This window comes from Grosmannia clavigera, assembly GCF_000143105.1.
Source record: "Grosmannia clavigera kw1407 unplaced genomic scaffold GCSC_140, whole genome shotgun sequence".
Taxonomy (NCBI): Eukaryota; Fungi; Ascomycota; class Sordariomycetes; order Ophiostomatales; family Ophiostomataceae; genus Leptographium; species Leptographium clavigerum.
In genome coordinates this window covers 781,978-796,879 of record NW_014040801.1, presented here as the reverse complement: position 1 = coordinate 796,879, position 14,902 = coordinate 781,978, and the positions used below count along the sequence as shown (strand labels likewise).

General features: G+C 54.7%; 5 protein-coding genes across 5 annotated transcripts; 1 reads left to right on the top strand and 4 right to left on the bottom strand.

The window, feature by feature from the left end:
- Nucleotides 1-230: 230 nt before the first annotated feature.
- On the bottom strand, nucleotides 231-1,127 carry CMQ_1048 (uncharacterized protein; the record flags this gene model as incomplete). Its single annotated transcript, XM_014318127.1, has 2 exons — nucleotides 231-754; nucleotides 932-1,127. 2 exons carry the CDS (start codon nucleotides 1,125-1,127, stop codon nucleotides 231-233), a joined length of 720 nt encoding a protein of 239 aa, XP_014173602.1.
- Nucleotides 1,128-4,476: 3,349 nt separating this feature from the next.
- Nucleotides 4,477-6,989, bottom strand: CMQ_448 (oligosaccharyl transferase subunit; the record flags this gene model as incomplete). Its single annotated transcript, XM_014317527.1, has 5 exons — nucleotides 4,477-4,747; nucleotides 4,802-5,948; nucleotides 5,998-6,672; nucleotides 6,756-6,779; nucleotides 6,854-6,989. 5 exons carry the CDS (start codon nucleotides 6,987-6,989, stop codon nucleotides 4,477-4,479), a joined length of 2,253 nt encoding a protein of 750 aa, XP_014173002.1.
- A 542-nt stretch (nucleotides 6,990-7,531) lies between these two features.
- Nucleotides 7,532-10,183, top strand: CMQ_899 (DNA repair protein pso2; the record flags this gene model as incomplete). Its single annotated transcript, XM_014317978.1, has 1 exon — nucleotides 7,532-10,183. One exon carries the CDS (start codon nucleotides 7,532-7,534, stop codon nucleotides 10,181-10,183), a length of 2,652 nt encoding a protein of 883 aa, XP_014173453.1.
- A 508-nt stretch (nucleotides 10,184-10,691) lies between these two features.
- CMQ_1219 (small nuclear ribonucleoprotein) lies at nucleotides 10,692-11,212 on the bottom strand (the record flags this gene model as incomplete). The annotated part of the gene is made up of 4 exons (XM_014318298.1): nucleotides 10,692-10,732; nucleotides 10,794-10,896; nucleotides 10,957-11,104; nucleotides 11,163-11,212. 4 exons carry the CDS (start codon nucleotides 11,210-11,212, stop codon nucleotides 10,692-10,694), a joined length of 342 nt encoding a protein of 113 aa, XP_014173773.1.
- A 1,340-nt stretch (nucleotides 11,213-12,552) lies between these two features.
- Nucleotides 12,553-13,460, bottom strand: CMQ_1414 (ccaat-binding transcription factor subunit hapb; the record flags this gene model as incomplete). Its single annotated transcript, XM_014318493.1, has 2 exons — nucleotides 12,553-13,246; nucleotides 13,315-13,460. 2 exons carry the CDS (start codon nucleotides 13,458-13,460, stop codon nucleotides 12,553-12,555), a joined length of 840 nt encoding a protein of 279 aa, XP_014173968.1.
- Nucleotides 13,461-14,902: the final 1,442 nt, after the last annotated feature.

Below are 14,902 nucleotides of genomic sequence, written 5' to 3'. Positions count from 1 at the left end.
AAATCGTGGCTTGGCCGAGCTGCTGATACAAGAGTCGAAAATAAAGACAGCACAAATAGAGCCTCACAGAATCATATATAAAGAATCATGGAAAACGTATCTTTCAGCAAAACAAAACAAGCAACTGTTTTTTTCACAAGAACATAGGTGAACAAGATGCTCGTCACTTCAGCAGTCTCCTACACCCAGACATGTCAGAAAAAGTTCAAACAGAAAGGGGAAACTGGTCCTCACTGGGGGGACCGGAGGTGTCCAATGCCAGCACGGTTTGACCAATCTGATCGGCCGCACTCAGAAATCGAATCCGGATTCGAGATCACCTCGCAATCGACAATGTGGCGCATTGTCCTGCTGTCGCCATCGTCCAGGCATTCCTCGATCTCAAACGATGGATGTGCCTTCCAACCAGCATTCTGGTTACGTGAAGAAAGCTTCGAGCGGCTTCTGCGATTGTGAGATGCATAATCTGCCGTCTTTCTCTCTTCAATCCACTTGCTGTTGGCAGCCGCAGATTTTCGCGAGGAAATTCTCGCCTTCCTCTGACGTCCGCCCGCAAAGCTGGTGTTCTCCTTCTCGCCAGCAGTCTCGATGTATTTGGTGGGTGTGTAGGTGCCACGGTACACATTCACGTTTTCGTCAACACTGTTTTGGTACACAGCTTTACCTTTGGGGGTGATGCTGTTCTCTTGCTCTGCTTCGTAGCTGCCGCTATCGCTGTCATAGTTGTAGTCTGGGTTCCATCGGTTCGTCACTTCTGAGAAGAGATCAAAACTGTAATCTGGAATGATCGCGTCAATGCTTCTGTCGCTGCTGCTGATAGTGCTGCTACTTCCGCGCTTGCTACTGTTGCTGTATCTCATTCTCTCATCTGCAGCATTCGCTGTTTGACTGTCGCTATCGTCTCTGAATGGCGGAAAAGGCGACGGCTCACGGCTATGCGCCCGTTCCGAAAAGAGATCAAAGTTGTAAGGAGGGATGCTCTCTCCCATGCAGTTAGTCGCAAACTGGCTGTGCTCACTGTAACTGATCCCATCGTCCTGCTGGAACGGTGTTTTCCCCGCCAACCAAGCATCAAGCTCGGCATCGCGGTCATCATTATGTGATGCGTTTAGAATATCTGTGTCCATGTCACCGAGATGATTCCGGTCTGAGGCGGCAGACGGATTGGCCGTATGAACACTGGAGGTGCGCGGCACATGAAGTTGCTCTGGCGTTTGCTCTCTGCGGTTTGTTGAGTCTGCAAAGAATCCGTTTCTGTATGTATTCTCGGACGCCGAGAGCACGTGGTGCTCGTTACATTGCGCATGCTTCACAAAACCCGAATAGGAGGCACACCCGGCTCCTCCGTCATATCTGTCGTAGTGGCAAGTTGAGCAGCACTGATGAGAGGACAGACAATGAGTGTGATGGTGATTGATGCACCGCGTGTCCAGAATAGAATGATGGCAATCAGACGAAGAGAACTGGGATAAACAGGGTGTCTGGGGAGGTCTGCCAGGATTTCCAATTGTGGGCTCCGCTGGCAGCTGGCTGCCTCCATCCATGAAATAGGAACAGTGCCGTGAATCGCCGCAGCAGTGTTTGTCTTCCAGAACAGAACGAGCGCTCTGCCTATCATGAACATATTCAAAAGGCGGACGCTTGATGAAGCGGGCCTCTGCCCAACCCGTTTCATCATTTTCATCAAGATCGTCCGTTGTGACATCAAGTCCCTTCAGTGATACTGAAGGTGTCGCGTCGCTTTTCTCTTGGTCAGAAGCGACCGCCTCATTAATTATAGTGGTGCTCACTTCTTCGTATGTAACAGGGTCGGCTGAAGAATCGAGAACGGACTCCACTGTTGGTGGTTGGTAGCTTTGGATCGTCTGTGGGCTTCCAGACTTGGAACGGGATTTTTCTTCCATGTGATTCACCTCTGGTGCAAGACTGTCGTTATCGGACGATGGGGTCACTCGTTCAAGAGTAGCAGACCGGGATGTGTTGCGATCCTCTTTTCTCGCCCGCTGTCGAGACCGCACCTCTGCCTTGTTCGCTGTCGCAACTGGGTCATTAATTTGTATCGATGCCGCGTACGCGTTCGAGGAAACCATCGAAGTTGCTGCGTCGGAGACCATCAATTTCCTCGTCATTTTGCTTGTTGAGTAGACTTCCGACTCTTTGATCATTGAAGCAATAGCTGGGACAGAAGTAAAACTAGTCGACACCTGCAGCTGTCAGAATTCGTAAGACTCTTCTGCAAACGAAATGAAGGCAATAACAACATACTGTAGAATATTGGCTTCTGCCCAAGCTGGTCTCGCTCGGAAGCAACCAGTTCTTCACTTTCGTATTCTGCAAAGGTATCAGCATGCGATGAAGAAGTAGTAAAAGAAGTGGACGTGAGCCGGAAGGTCACTCACATTCGTGTCAAGGAAACGTCCCATTTCGGCGGCTTCTTCCTCTTCCTGGACATAGTCTGCCATGTGGAAGGCATCGCGGCACTTGCGACAGAAGTTGGGGATTGCCTTCTTCCCTGGCCGGATGGGATTTGCATCGTGGAACTTGCGAGACCGCACGCGTCCACAACCATTGCATATGTGTTTGTTGTGCAACTTATCGGGTACCGGCTGCGATCGGTGCTTCCGCTTCTCTTCTCTGTTTATTTCAGACTCGGTCTCATCATCGCCCTTCCACCGTCCATGGCCATGCCTCTCTGCCTGCGAAAAGGAGTCGCGATGGCGATGTCGGTGTCGGGTTTTGTTCCGATGGGCTGGTAGAATTGGGCTGTTCTCGTCCTCAGTAGTAATACGCGACGATATCTTGCAATGTCCGTCATTTTCTGCATTCTGAGAACTGGTAGCATATACAGCCGTACTTTCCACTGGAGGAGCAGTGATAGCAAAGCCATGTGTCGGGATTGACATCATTGAGGGAGCTGCAGAGGTACCGGGCTGCATTGCTGGAGGATAGACAGTAGTGAACATTGTTCCTGGAAGTCCGCCAATCGGCTGTGCCATGATGGGCTGGTAGCTTGAGAAGCCGGAAGTATTCTCTGTCGCATTATCCCCAGCAGTTGAAATTGGAGGCTGCTGTGGTTGTAATATATAAATTTGTGCCGGTATGTTAGATATGGGATACTGTGCCCCAGCAGCTTCTGCTGACGGTAACATATACTTGTACTCCACAAACGGAGATGGTTGTACATTCTCCCAGCCCGTACCATTGCGCACATAGGCTGGGACGGAGGGACCGACAAAAAACTCTTCGCCAGAAGAAGCCTGGAGAGACCGATCCGAGTCGGCTCGCTGACGTCGATTGCGACGACTGAACAGGTTGAAAACCATGCTCGGAGATCGCGACCGCCGACTACTTCTGCCTTGAAGAGGCGTCCGAAATCCCGCGCTCCGGTTGCTGTCACTGTTGCTCGACGAGCGACTCATTCTAACAGTATTCTCTCGGCCGCTTCCACGTCGACCAGCAAAAGCGCTAGCCATGTTTGCTCTCGGCGTAGCTAGGTCAGACTCACTTGGAGCTGTGACCCGACGGGTGCTATGCGAGCTCTCGTTGGCCTCGGAAGATGAAGCTGTAGGTCGTCTGATATTTTCAGCACGGCAACAGTCAAGCCCGCGACTACAGGATCAAAGGCAGGAAGAAACTTACTCTCGTTGGGCTAAAACACCTGCGAGAAGGCATTCCAGACAGCGTGTCTCCCGCCTAAGCCCTGTTGTAGTATTCTAAAGGATGGAAAACAGTTCGAGATCATCTACTTTACTGACCTGAGCGAATGTAGAGATGTAAAAGAACAGACAACAAATAAAATGGTATGAAAAGGAACAACAGAAACGAATGCAGGTGGAGTGACAGGGAAAAGATAAAAATGAGTCTGGAAGGGAAAAGAAGAGAAAGAATTTTCTCTTTCGAAAAAGCTTGGTTTTGACTGTCTCGGTGAGATGTAGCTCAAAAAGGCCGAGGACTAGATTGGGCGGTTTCCTTCTATTGCTGGGCAGAGGTGAGGACAACGTGAATAGCAGCTGAGCAGAGGATGTGACGTCGGGCCTATTGCTGGAAGGGCCTTTGCAAGCCCTCGGTGGCACCTTCCAGACGTGCGTAGTCGCCAGTAGTCGGTATAGAGCCACTACCACAATGGACAATGCTTGTCAAGGAAACAACCATTTATGCCACCATGATATCTACACGCGCAAAAGCACGCAAGCACAAAACAATTGTAGTTATTTTATCTTACAACCAGATGACGGGACTCCTCGAGCCCATGGACCTGCTTGCGTTTCTGCTCTTCCCGGAGGCTCTTTGTACATCAAAAGTGAAATGTCCGTAATAGCCTTTTCGTTGCCGTTCCCAAACATATAGAGAGAAAAGCAAGCCACCCTACACTGCTTCTGTCCCTCCAGTGCTGTATAAATCTCTTTTCGCCTCTCTGCCTCCCCCTCCCCCACTGCCACGTTACGGCTGTTGCCCTCTGTTGTACATGTTCCCCACTCAGTCCAAGCGCAAGGTCCGGGGACCCTTGCGTCTCAATGACTTCTTCTTCTTGTGCCCCTGCTCGAAGGACGCCACGGCTCCGTGGTCCCGGCCAACGTTGTCCAGGTCCTTGACCTTGTAGATACGGATGATCCAATTCTCGCTGGTGAAGGCCTCGTCCAGCGTGTTCAGTGTCGGGCCCTTCTCGGGCAGACGGGAGCCACGCACGCGATCCTGAGCCTGGCCAGGAGGGAACATTGACTGGTAGTTGTAGTACGACATTTTGTACCTGATGTTTGTTAGTCATTCGCTTCTAGATAAGCAATAGACGGAGGCAACTCACATCAGACTGTTCTTCATGGTGTCCGTGGCCTGGTCGTCTACCCGGTACTCGCCACGGGGAGTGAAGAATTCCCGCTCCTTCACCTCGTCGGGCCAGATGCCCTCGGCAATGCGCACCATCCACAGGAACTTGTTGATGTCGTCACCCGAGTAGCCCAGCAGACCGCCAAAGACCACGAGGACATAGTCGACCTCGTGCTGCCGCATGATCGGGTAGCTGACCTCCTCGCGCGAGCTCATGGCCTTGCCAACCGTCGCGATGTGCGTGTTGTTCCAAGTATTGTTGTCCACCAGCGTTGGACGATCCGCCATACCTCCGATCTGGTAGCCGTAGTCCCACCAGGACATGATCTTGGCGTCCTCCTCCGTGTTTTGCCGCAGCCACTGGTACGCCTCGCGGTAGTCGTCGATGATGTGCTGGCTGCCGTCGGGCATGCGGCTCGCCAGAACCACGGATGGCGACGAGTATGCGTTGGACGTCACCCACGTGCAGTGCGCCACAAACAGGAGAAGGTAGACTGTCATGGCGGATGTAATCAGACCCTTGGACAGGAGCGAGTAGATGCCGACAACCGGCTTAGACGTCGACTTCAGGCCGGCGCTCTTGACCGACTTCTTCTCCGCAGCCTCCTCCGCGGCCGCGGCAGCAACAGAGTTGGGCGACTCGAGAACGAGGTAGGAGTCGAGTAGTGAGGACACCGCCATAGCCGCAGCCACGCACACAACAGGCGTCAACGTCAGCATCAGACGCACCATGACACCAGCGAAGTAGCTGCCGAACAGAGCGTAGACCACGATGAAGACGTGCTCGTCCGCTAGGTTCTGGAAGCAGAGGTACACGCCGGCAGGGAACAGCCAAATGAGGAAGTTGAGGTCGAAGAAAAAGGCGGGCCACGCAGTAGGCTGATGCTCCGATACAGAGGCGATGATGGGAATGTGGATCTTGGCGTAGCTCGTGTCCCAGAGGGAGTAGAAACGGCCACCCCAAGGAGCAATTACGCCAGCGCTTGTGGCGATGACCAGACCAATAAGACCAATGCTGAAGGCGCTTCCGGCTGAGAGCAGGAGAAAGGTCTGGAATTGCCGGCTCGGAACAGCCGACCGTACGTAGTCGAGGAGGGCCAGGAGCTGAAGGAAGCCGAAGATGCCTGTAGATGGTCAGTAAGATTAGGTGGGGACAGAGAAGAGGGTCCGTACCGAGTGCCGGCATGTGCTCGCTGGTTCGCACCGGGAGGAAGCCAACGAACGGAATCTGCATGCTGGCCAATGTTCCGAGGGCGTACCACGTGGTGTAAGCCACGTAGAGGCGGGTACTGTAACGGCCCATGCAGATCAGGACAAAAGCATGGAGCGGCAGCAGACAGGTGATAAAAGCATAGCCACCCCACGAAGCCACCATGTAACCGTAGAAGACGGCGCAAAGGGCGCCCCAGAGCATGGAGCCCAGCTTCAGGGCCTTGATCCAGAGGAAGAAGGTAAAGACCAGCAGGAAGATAGCAATGGCCTCATTGTCGTAGCTGCCAGCAACAGACCGCGAGATATAGCCGGGGGAAATTCCCATAAAGGCAGCAGCAAGCAGGCCGGCCGAGGGCGATGTGGTCAGCTCGTTGGTCAGCAGGTAGGCCGAGTACGCGGTCAGGCCGGAGAAGGCCGGCGCAAGCAGGACGCAGATGTTGCGGATGTCGACCGGGATAGTCAGAGCGCGGAGGGCGTGATAGATGGCGCCGCTGGTGACCATAAGGCCGGGGTAGAGGGTGCCGCCGGTGACACGGCCGAGAGGATGCCAGGTGCGGTCATCAAACCAGTCCCAGAAGCTATAGAAGCCATTGGCGACAAGGTACTTTGTGGCGCGGAAGTTGAACCAGGGATCGACTAGAAGCAGGGTTAGCAGAGTGATCCAGAGGAGGACCGGCGCACACGAGAGCGAGGCGCAGTCAAAAGGCTGCAGAACGAACATTCGTGGATAATGCTCTCGAATCCTGCAGAAGAACGATGTTAGCGAGGAGCCGGGTTGGAGAGACGGGGTGCATTGCAATTGCACGGCACAACGCACGGATGACCGAGAAGAGACGGCTGGCCACGGCGGCAGCTGCGATGAGGAACAGAATGACGACGCGAATCACCGACCGGGTGTTCTTCGCCATGAGGCCATCGGCCACCACGCTGAGAGGATCAGCCGTGGATGCCATTGTGGCCCTGAAGTTGCGGCCGAAAAGGCGAAGAGAAAATGCAGCACTAGAGCAATATGAAGGAACGAACTGCCAGAGCAACAAAACAAAAGGGGGACGGAGGGAAGGGCAAAAAGGTGGGAGAAGAAATGTTGCTTTTACAACGTCGCCCTACCCAGCAACTCGAGCGTTTCCTGAGAGGACAGCTGGAGCTTCCACGTTCTTTACCAAATCGGACAGGTGGCTTGGCACCACGTATCGGTTTAGACGGGAGGGGCAACACGCGGCCCCGTAAACGTACTACTTACTTGCATATCTTGGAGGTCACGTTTTTATTGGCTGATGGCGGGGAGGACCCGCCCATTTACCAATCGGTACTGTCACGTGACTACGCGACCGGCCTCGCCGCGGAACTTGGTTTTTCGATTTCGAGTGACGGGATTCTCGTGTGAACGTAACCCGCAAGCCGCAAGGCCCAATGCTCGACGACACTTGGCTGCAATGCGGAACTGGGGCTACGAAAGTGAAACCCCCTATGACGACGCATATAAGCAGTATTGACGATGCCCGCTCCTGTAATGGCGAAAGCGAAGGCGCCGGCACGGGCAAGTCCGATGGGAAAGAACATGAAGTCCCCGCCATTCAAACGAAAGTCAGCGCCGAACGGAAGTATCCTCAGCTTCTTCAAGAAAGAACCGCTTCCAGAGGAGTCTATGTTTGTGAGCGGCTTGCCGGATTGTGCAGACAGCACGCCTTCAAGTCGGGGTGGGGACGACAAAGTCTTCAATGTCGATGAGCCCGCAGAGAGCAACTGCGAGTTCTCTGTGTCGGTCAAGAGGCAAAAGCTGGATGCGGAGCAAACGGTTTGCATGACCTCAGACGTATCAGAGATGACAAGGCAAAAAGGTTCGACACTGAGCAAGCCTAGCCAACGTGGCCCCTTTCTAGACGACTCTGATTCGGACGAGGACGAAAGTCCTGAAGCCGAGCCTGTGGCGGGAAAAGAAGCATCGGTGCTCGAAAACGGGAAAGACCAGCCCGAACATCTTAAGCGGGCAGACAGTCCTGTATGTCCGACTGGAGAGGACTCGTTTGACGCGCTGCTGCAACCGCTGGCGTTGGCTGCGGATGCGGATGCGAAAACAGAGACGTTTGGCGACGACGATTTTGGCGATTCTCTTTGGGACAACTTGGATGAGGACGACAATTTTGATGGCGAGGAGTTTCGCGAAAGGAGATTCATGGAAGAGCAGGGCCAGCTTGAAGCTGCAGAGGCGAGAGATGCCCTGAGCCGTGACGGCGGCCAGTCTTCTGTTGCCTCCTGTCCAATATGCGGCACCAGTCTCGCCGGAAGTACCAGCAGCGAAGCAACAGTTCACGTTAACGGATGTCTCGATGGGCTGGCAGACGAGACACCGCCAGCTGCAGCAAAGGAGCAGCCGGAACAGGAAGCCAGCAGCAGCAATCCAGAGCAGAAGCAGCAGGTGTCTGCCTTTGCCGCCCGGTTTAATCGCATGAGGCCTCCTCGCCCAGGCCAGGCAAATCCAATCACGATCGACGGTTCTGGCGTTTCGGGCACCTCTGTGGCACCCATGGCCACGTCGGCCTTTGCGAAGCTCATGTCCAGCCACGCCGAAGACGCGGCGTGGGCGACAGCAGTGGCGCACGCAAACTCGTCTCGTGGACGGCAAAGCTACGAGCGGACTTGTCCGTTCTACAAGATCATGCCCGGCTTCTTCATCTGCGTCGACGCCTTTCGCTACGGCCCCGTCGAGGGCTGCCGGGCCTACTTCCTCAGCCACTTCCACAGCGACCACTACGTCGGGCTCACGGCCAAGTGGTCTCACGGGCCGATATACTGCTCCAAGGTGACGAGTAGTCTCGTCAAGACACAGTTGGGCACTGCAGCCAAATGGGTCGTTGCCATCGAATATGAACAGACGGTCGATGTTCCCGGCACTGGCGGTGTGCAGGTCACCATGATCCCCGCCAACCATTGTCCCGGAAGCTCCCTGTTTTTGTTTACGAAAACGCTGCCCAACGGCCGGACACAGAGGATCCTGCACTGCGGTGACTTCCGGGCGTGTCCTGCGCATGTGCAGCACTCGCTTCTGCGACCGGAAACCCTGGATGCCGTAACAGGCAAGACGAGACAGCAGAAAATCGACGTCTGCTATCTGGACACGACATACCTCAACCCACGGTATTCGTTCCCGCCACAGAATGACGTGATCGGCGCCTGCGCCAGTCTGTGTGCTGCGCTCGACCGCAGTTTGCGCTCGGGCACAGACGACGAGTGGGACAGGCTGCTCGGACGCCCCAAGAACCGCAGCGGAGGAGCTGGCAGCTTCTTTGTGCGGGGCGGAGCGGAGCCCAAGCCATCCCCTGCAGCTGGGGTGCCAGCCAGCACCACCAACGCGCTCTCGATCCTGGGCAAGCCCGCACCAAAGGGGAGCCGGTTGCTGGTCGTCTGCGGGACCTACAGCATCGGCAAGGAGCGCATCTGCGTGGCCATTGCACAGGCGCTGGGCAGCAAGATCTACGCGTCGCCAGCCAAGATTCGCATCATGCAGCAGCTCGACGACCCAGAGCTGGCGGCACTGATGACGTCGAACCCGGCCGAGGCCCAGGTGCACATGCAGATGCTGATGGAGATGCGGGCAGAGACGCTGGCAACATATCACGAGACGTACAGCGCACACTTTTCGCGCATCGTCGGCTTCCGGCCATCGGGCTGGAACTATCGTCCGTCGATGGCGAACAACGAGACCAAGGCACGCGATGGCTCCTCGGGTGCGGCCGTGGCTGCCGGAGCCGGTCTTGCGCCCGGCAGCCTGACGACGACGACACTGCTGCATGGCGCCGGCTGGCGGACACGCTTCGGCATGCGCGATCTGCTGCCGCAGCGTGGGAGCACCCGGGAGGCCATGTGCTTTGGGGTGCCGTACAGCGAGCACAGCTCGTTCCGCGAGCTGGCCCTCTTTGTCATGGCGCTGCGCATCGACAAGGTCGTGCCGACTGTCAACGTGGGCAGCGAGCAGTCGCGGAGACGCATGAAGGCCTGGCTCGACCGCTGGATGACGGAGCGGCGAAAGGGCGGCATCGTGGACGTGCTCTCGGAGGCGAACGGCAGCGAGCAGGAAACGGCACGCAGAGACGGTCGACAGCTGATGTGGGACGGCAAGGACGGAAAGGGTGGCGGCGCATATTGGTGACCGGTTGGAATTACGGCAGATTGAATTATCTCATTTGGGTCAGCAATACGGAGGACATGTTGCTAGGATTTTGGAGTAGACACATGTATTTCATATCGGCATCTTACGGAAGGCCTCGGGGCAAAGAGGCACGGCCACATTCTTTACAGTATATTACTTTACAGTATATTACGTTTCAAAAAAAGCGCAGATCGCTACAACCCCAACAAACTCGGATTGATTCATGGCCTTCCTGGCGCCTCTATCGGCCGCTGTGCGGTCTGTGGTCTATCTGCCTGAACGCCTTTTCTTCCTGCTTTGTCGCTGGCTAAATCTCTCTTCGTCTCTCTTTGGCAAAGAAAAATAAAGTAGGGACAGTCGCTCTCTGTGTAAGCCTCAACCCCGGTCGCTGAGATTTGATCATGAAAATCTCATATGGAGAATCGTAGCAATGCGTGTGCTGCAGCCGACAGCCAGACGTCTGGGAAAAGCGCATGTGCAAGCCAAAGGAGCCCAGATATACGCCGTGCTATCTTGCGCCTGCAGTCTTGGGGGCATTGTTGGCCGCCTCTGCAGAGAGGAATTATCAGCTCTGGCGACATGACAACGACAATAAAAGCCCAGCACTTACCTCTTCGGGTGGCATCCTCCAGCAAGGATACATCTACCGCAGCGGCCGGCAGGTGCACATACCGCACGACGCTGCCGCGGATAAAGACATTCTTGACGGCGCTCTGGGCAGAGGCGGTCAGCAGACGACAGGACCTGGCTAGGACACAGAAATGCAAGCTCACCATGTGGGGGTACTTGATCTCCTCGACGACGGTGATATCGTCGAGCTTAATGTTGAGGTACTGGTCCACGCTCTTGAGCGTGCCACGGATTTGGATATCGTTCTTGAGTTCGACCGTGACCGTCGTGTCAATCAGAGTCTTGAAGAAGCTGTGCGGACGAGCGGTCAGCAAGTAGCCCGCGACGCGGCACAGACGTGCACACTAACCCGCCTCGCAGCTCCCCTTGTCTCCTCTCGTCGGTGCGAATTGTCACCATGAACCGAGTCGGCTTACCTGAAGAACAACATCTTAACAGCTCCCGTCTCGACAGAGCAATATAGAGCCGGTAGTGTGTGGCGCACGCTTCTCTACTGTTAGAGCTGCTGATTCGGTGCTGTTGCGGACAATAAAAAGAAGACCAGTGTCGCCTTGGGTCACGCTCTCTCCATTTGCCGTTACTCCACGAACTTGTATAGAAAGCCTTCATATTTTTATTCACACTGGCGTCATGGCTTGGATGTGGGGTTGCTGCCTGCTATTTCAGGCACTACGGAGTACGCAGCTCGGCTTTGCAATCTTTTACTCTCATATTTAAAAAATTCAATGTTTAATTGAAATAAAAAATTTGGTCGCAATAAACAATCACGAAGCCAAGAAACCAATCATGAATTGTGAGGGGGGAAGACCTGCACTTGCTGTGCCGTAGTCTGGCGAGCTGCTTTCTTCATTTTCTTCCCCTTTTCCTTCCCTCATGTCCTATTTTTATCTTTGTTTACATTTGCGCGTCATTCGTCGTATGAAATAAGGAAAAGGACAGAACAGCTAACAATCATATAAAATACGTAAAAGAAATAAAGCCATCCTTAGATGAAGAAAAATATATAAGCCAATATAAAATGAAGCACCGACAGCAAAGGGGGTGGCCTAGCGACCGGTAGCATTCTTACCCGTACCTCTCACCTCCATGCCTTTCAGGTGACCAGACCATCGTTGCAACCCAGGAAGCAGAAGAAAATCAAGAAAAACAGCCCAGTGACATAACGCTGAAGAAAAACACATCAAAAAGAAAACAGAGACCTGCGTGCACGCGGGTCATGGAAAAAGCGGTGGTGTGGGGTATCCTTCAGATGTATCCTCGAGGTCATCCATACAAATCCGTAAACAGCACCCTTTTTGTCACACTTGTTTGCCAGCCTGCTGCGAGAAGACGTCACGGCCGCATTTTTGCTTATCCTTTGGAGACTCAACTTCAGCACGGCGGTGTGGCGGGGTGGCGGGATATACCCAACAATTGGTAAAGGCTGTCCAAAATCATTGTGGCCAAATCGAGTAGGTGAGAAAGAAAATGTTCCAACCGCTTAGCAGATGTCCCGATCTCCCGAAATCGAGCTCCTCGTCCACCCTAGCTGCAAAAAGAAGAATCTTTGGAGGAAGCCGCAGAGGCGGCAGCGAGCGCATATACGGCAAGCAAGCTGGGGCTCGGGCACTGTGTCGGAGATGTCGTCGTAACCTCGTTAAAATCGAAAAACGTGAAAAAAGAGAGCAGAGGCACATGATACAACGTTAGGAGAGGAGGGGAGTAGGATACAGTGAAGTGTGGAGGGTCACAAGAGGCGCCTATCCATCATCCTCACCGTCCTCCTCGTCTTCCTCTGCTATCGGCTGTTCCGCCTTGGCCTTTTTTGCGAGCTGCACCGTGCCGCTCTCTGTTTTGCGCTTTTTGCCAGAAGATGGTGTCGCGACCTCAGCCGGAGGCTCCGACGTACCAGCATCACTTCCTTCTTTGATGTCACCCTCCAGCTGGCCGTCCTTCCTTTCCATCGCTGCCACCTCGTCGGCAGTCAAGAAGCGGCCGCCCGGACCACGGGGCCGCCGCATCGCATGGTTATGTCGCGACTCGTGAAGGTAGGGTTTCCGGCCCTTAGAGGTCAACCGCAAGGCCTCCTCGAGACGCTGTCTGGCTACTCTCCGTTTGAGGATCCGGTGGAACTGCTTCGCATTGACGTACAGCGGCGACTCCTCAGCAGGAGCAGCTGCAAGCTCGGGTGACTGGGGTGCGTGGATCTGTTGCTGCGGTGGGAGGGTTGAAGGCACGCCTGCTGCTCTTGACGCGTTGTGGTTCAGAATAGCCTGAGCGTTTGGCAGGCCGGGACTGGTGACCTGGCTCAGCCGACGGCCCTGGGCATTGATGTTGTTCAGCGGAGGGGACCGAGGATTGCGCTGTTCCTTTTTTGAGCCCAGCCGCGGAGAGTTCTGCTGCATGGCCGGGTCCGCCGACATGCCGTAGGGGTAGGCTCCGCACCAGACGCGGCTGCCGTCGCAGCCATGGCAGCAGCCTGGACATACTGCATGTCCTGCTGGGGCATGTATGGCTGATACATGTTGGGATCTTGGCTCCGCGCAGTCGAAGATTGGTGCTGGGGCGGCGAGATGCCGTTAGCAGCCGCAGCGTTGGGGTATGCGGCCTGAATATTCTGGACGTGACCGTTCTGCGGTTGCGGTTGATATTGTGCGTATTCCATCATCCTGTGAATGGACGCGACTAAAATGGTGGGGCGATCGCAAAGGTTATTTCAGACGCGACAGCCAAAGAATATAATGAATGGCTTCGAATCGTTGCCTTTGGTGGGTGCAATCGCGTAAAGAGTGTGAAAATAAAAGCAGTTGTGCGAGGACAGGAAAGTTGGGCCTGTGGGCAACTGAAAAGGCCTCTGTGGGTTTGTCTAGTCGAGTCGAAAGTTGGGCTGGTTACGCCGACAAGGCTCAGTGCGCTGGGTGGTAATGAAGAGAGATCTGAGACAGGGTTGGATGTGCACACCCTTCTTTTCTATTGGGCTTGTATCGATGCGCTGGCAGTCTGGTCGGTGATGGTGCCGTTGTGCACTTTGTAGTGCCACAGCATATGCAAGCTGGAATCGCCTTGCGCGGGGCCAGTTGCCTAAAGACAGAGAAAGAGATACCCGTGACAGGCAATACCACGTGAGGCGCGTCGTCCCGATGTTGTTGGCGTTGTTCTCGTCTCCCGGTGTGAGGAGGTACCGGTGTAGGAAAGAAGCACGGTGGTTGGACGAACCCGAAGCTAGGGATTAGATGCAGAGAGATGTTTGGCGAGATGGCGTCGCGATTGCAGTCTGGTCGGTCTACTGTCGAGTAGCTTCGAACTTCGCGAAAGGCCTGCCCAACCAAACAATCAGTTATGATTTCTTGCGGTATTTAATAAGGCAACAGAGCTGGGACAGCACTAGTGGGGGGGGGAGAAAGAGGGAGGGAGGGGAGGGACTGCGTTCGCGCCCTACACCAACAGCTTATTGATGTGTTGGCATGCATGACGGAATATGCACGAACGAAGCCCACCCGCACTGGCCAACGCAGCACCGCCTTGTCGCTGTCTCTGAGGGTGGAGTAGTCAAGGGAGGCCTGGCCATAGCAGGCGGAGACAGTAGGCGATGGGAGCGAATTGTGCAGGGAAATGAGGAGGGGAAAGGCGCAGAGCAAAAGGCCGTACGGCTAAGCGCTGCAAAGTGCGCGTTTGACAAAATGGTGCGTCGCAGACATGCATGATGGTGGAAAGCGCTTGAGCAGAGCCTCTTCAAGTGGGCGGCAGCAAAGCGCGTCTGGCTTTTGTGTGTGTGGCTGCTTGCCGAAACAATGCAGGCCCCGATGGAAAGAGAGAAAAGCAGATGGACCAAGGAGGGAGAGATGCAGTGAAATAGAGTAACCGATGATAACACGTTGCTCGAGCATAACGTACTGGGATAATTTGGCAGAAGCTGCGTGTTGTGCAAAAGCAAAGTGTGGAAAGAGCGCTGCAGCTGTCAGTCAGGTAACTCGTTAGCCAATGTGGCGCGCCTAGGACAGATGGAAAAGGGAAGGTGAGAGAACGGCCGCGTATCGGACCCGCCGTATATAAACAGAAAGAGCAGCAAGGCAAGCGGGCAGACAGACAATGACAATGACGATGGCAGCA